General features: G+C 46.0%; 1 protein-coding gene across 1 annotated transcript; it reads left to right on the top strand.

Moving 5' to 3' along the window:
* The first annotated feature begins 406 nt into the window (after positions 1-406).
* Positions 407-1504, top strand: LOC144820260 (uncharacterized). The gene has a single exon (XM_078677848.1). It carries the CDS (start codon positions 407-409, stop codon positions 1502-1504), a length of 1098 nt encoding a protein of 365 aa, XP_078533974.1.
* The last annotated feature ends 279 nt before the right edge of the window (positions 1505-1783 follow it).

The following is a 1783-nucleotide window of genomic DNA, read 5'->3' as shown; positions in this document are numbered from 1 at the left end:
CACTTCCCATTTCCCTGTTACCCCGACCCTTCGTCCAACTTAGGAAATCCCTAACCTCTGTGCCCCAGTGTATTGGTGGTGGGTGCATGCATAGTGCTTTAAGGATCTATACAGTTTGTGACGGTAGTGTCTTTCTGTTTGCCTTTTGGGAAAGGCCAGTACGAGTGACTTGCGAGGAAGAGTAATCAAAGACAAGAGAATCCGAGAACTGCTTCCCTGAACTCCACCGACCGTGCCCGATATGCTTTGTTGCATTGCTATTGAGTTTCTCTGAACGATTTATCCTTTTGACGGCTGAATAAAAAGCTTATGTTGCTACTGTCAATGACTGTGTGAAAGAGTGAAGCGCCAGGGAGAGAAACGCTTACAGTGGTGTCAGAAGTGGGATACTGCCATTTGATACAAAATGACGCAACCAGTGACTGTGCAAGATATGATAACGCAGCTGGCAGAAGGTCAGAGACATTTGCAATTAGTGTTTGAGCAACAGAATGAGAATGCACGAAAAGAAAGAGAGGCGTTTCAAACGGCTTTGAGAGAACAAGCAACATTGTTAACAAGTAACCAGAAAGTTCAAGACACGGCTATTCTCCGTCTTACAGATGTAATTTCTAATGCCCGGGTCCACCCTAATATTCCCGGTAGTGTGTTACAAAAGTTCCAAGAAGGAGAAGACCCTGACTTCTTCTTCACCAATTTTGAAAGGGTTGCTACCACCGCTACTTGGCCTGCAGAAAGGTGGGGACAATATATAGCACCATTATTATCTGGGGAACTACAGGCCGCGTACCAAGCGGCTAATCCAGCTGGAGTAACTCCCTACCCCGAGATAAAGAAAGCAATCCTCGAAAGATTAGGGTGTGACCAAGAGTATTATAGGGCCCGTTTTCGTAAGGAGAAATGGGTTACAGGTGACAATCCCCGGGCATTATTTTACAGAGTCAGAGATTTGGGAAGCCGGTGGCTGCAACCTAGTACTGCCACCATGGATGTGGTTACAGAACAAGTTTTTCTAGAACAATATCTAGAGGCGTTACCTACAAATACTAGAGCCTGGTTAAAGCAACATCCTGGATTAACTTCCCAATCTGCTATCGAGCTAGCCTGTGCTTATCACAGTTCTCCAGACTTCAAAGCCTCTACTGGGAGAACCCCCATTGTATTTCCTAAACCTGCCCCCCGAGCTCCCAATGACAGTGTAGAGAAACGCTCCTTTCCTACCCCAAGACCCACACCAAAACCTTTTCCAAAACCCAACTCCCCTGTTCAAGTAGGACCACAATGTTTTAGATGTGCAGAGTGGGGACATATATCACAAAACTGTCCCTTAAACAATGATGGATCCGAGCCAATGGAAGTGGGTTGGTCCCGAGGGCGAGTTTTGGTCACAGGTCTAGGTAGAAAAACGTACAAGAAAACTATCCGATTAAATGGGAAACCTATTGATGCTTTACTAGACACCGGCTGCCACCACACGGTAGTGTACAAGATTTGGTACCCCTGAATTCTCTATGTGAGGGAGAAACTGTTCTAGTGTCATGTGTTCATGGAGACGTTAAGGAATATCCTTTAGCTGAAGTCTTGCTTGAAATAGACGGTTATCCACAAGTCTGGAGAGTGGGAATAGTTCCCCGACTTCCTGAGAATATTTTGTTAGGAACGGACCTGCCCAAATTTCATGACTATCTAATGGAAGCCTCGGAACAAGAAGCCAGAGCGGAATGGCTACAGGAGGCTCCGTTTTCTAGTGAAAACCTAGTTCAGCCCAGAGACCGAGAGCAGA

The sequence above is a fragment of the Lissotriton helveticus genome, chromosome 2_1 (assembly GCF_964261635.1).
Source record: "Lissotriton helveticus chromosome 2_1, aLisHel1.1, whole genome shotgun sequence".
Taxonomy (NCBI): Eukaryota; Metazoa; Chordata; class Amphibia; order Caudata; family Salamandridae; genus Lissotriton; species Lissotriton helveticus.
Note: the sequence above shows the minus strand (reverse complement) of the source record. Positions and strands in the feature narration are given on the sequence as shown.

Bases quoted from the DNA above. Each gene is read 5' to 3' on its own strand.
- LOC144820260 (XM_078677848.1), top strand. From the start codon at position 407: ATGACGCAACCAGTGACTGTGCAAGATATGATAACGCAGCTGGCAGAA.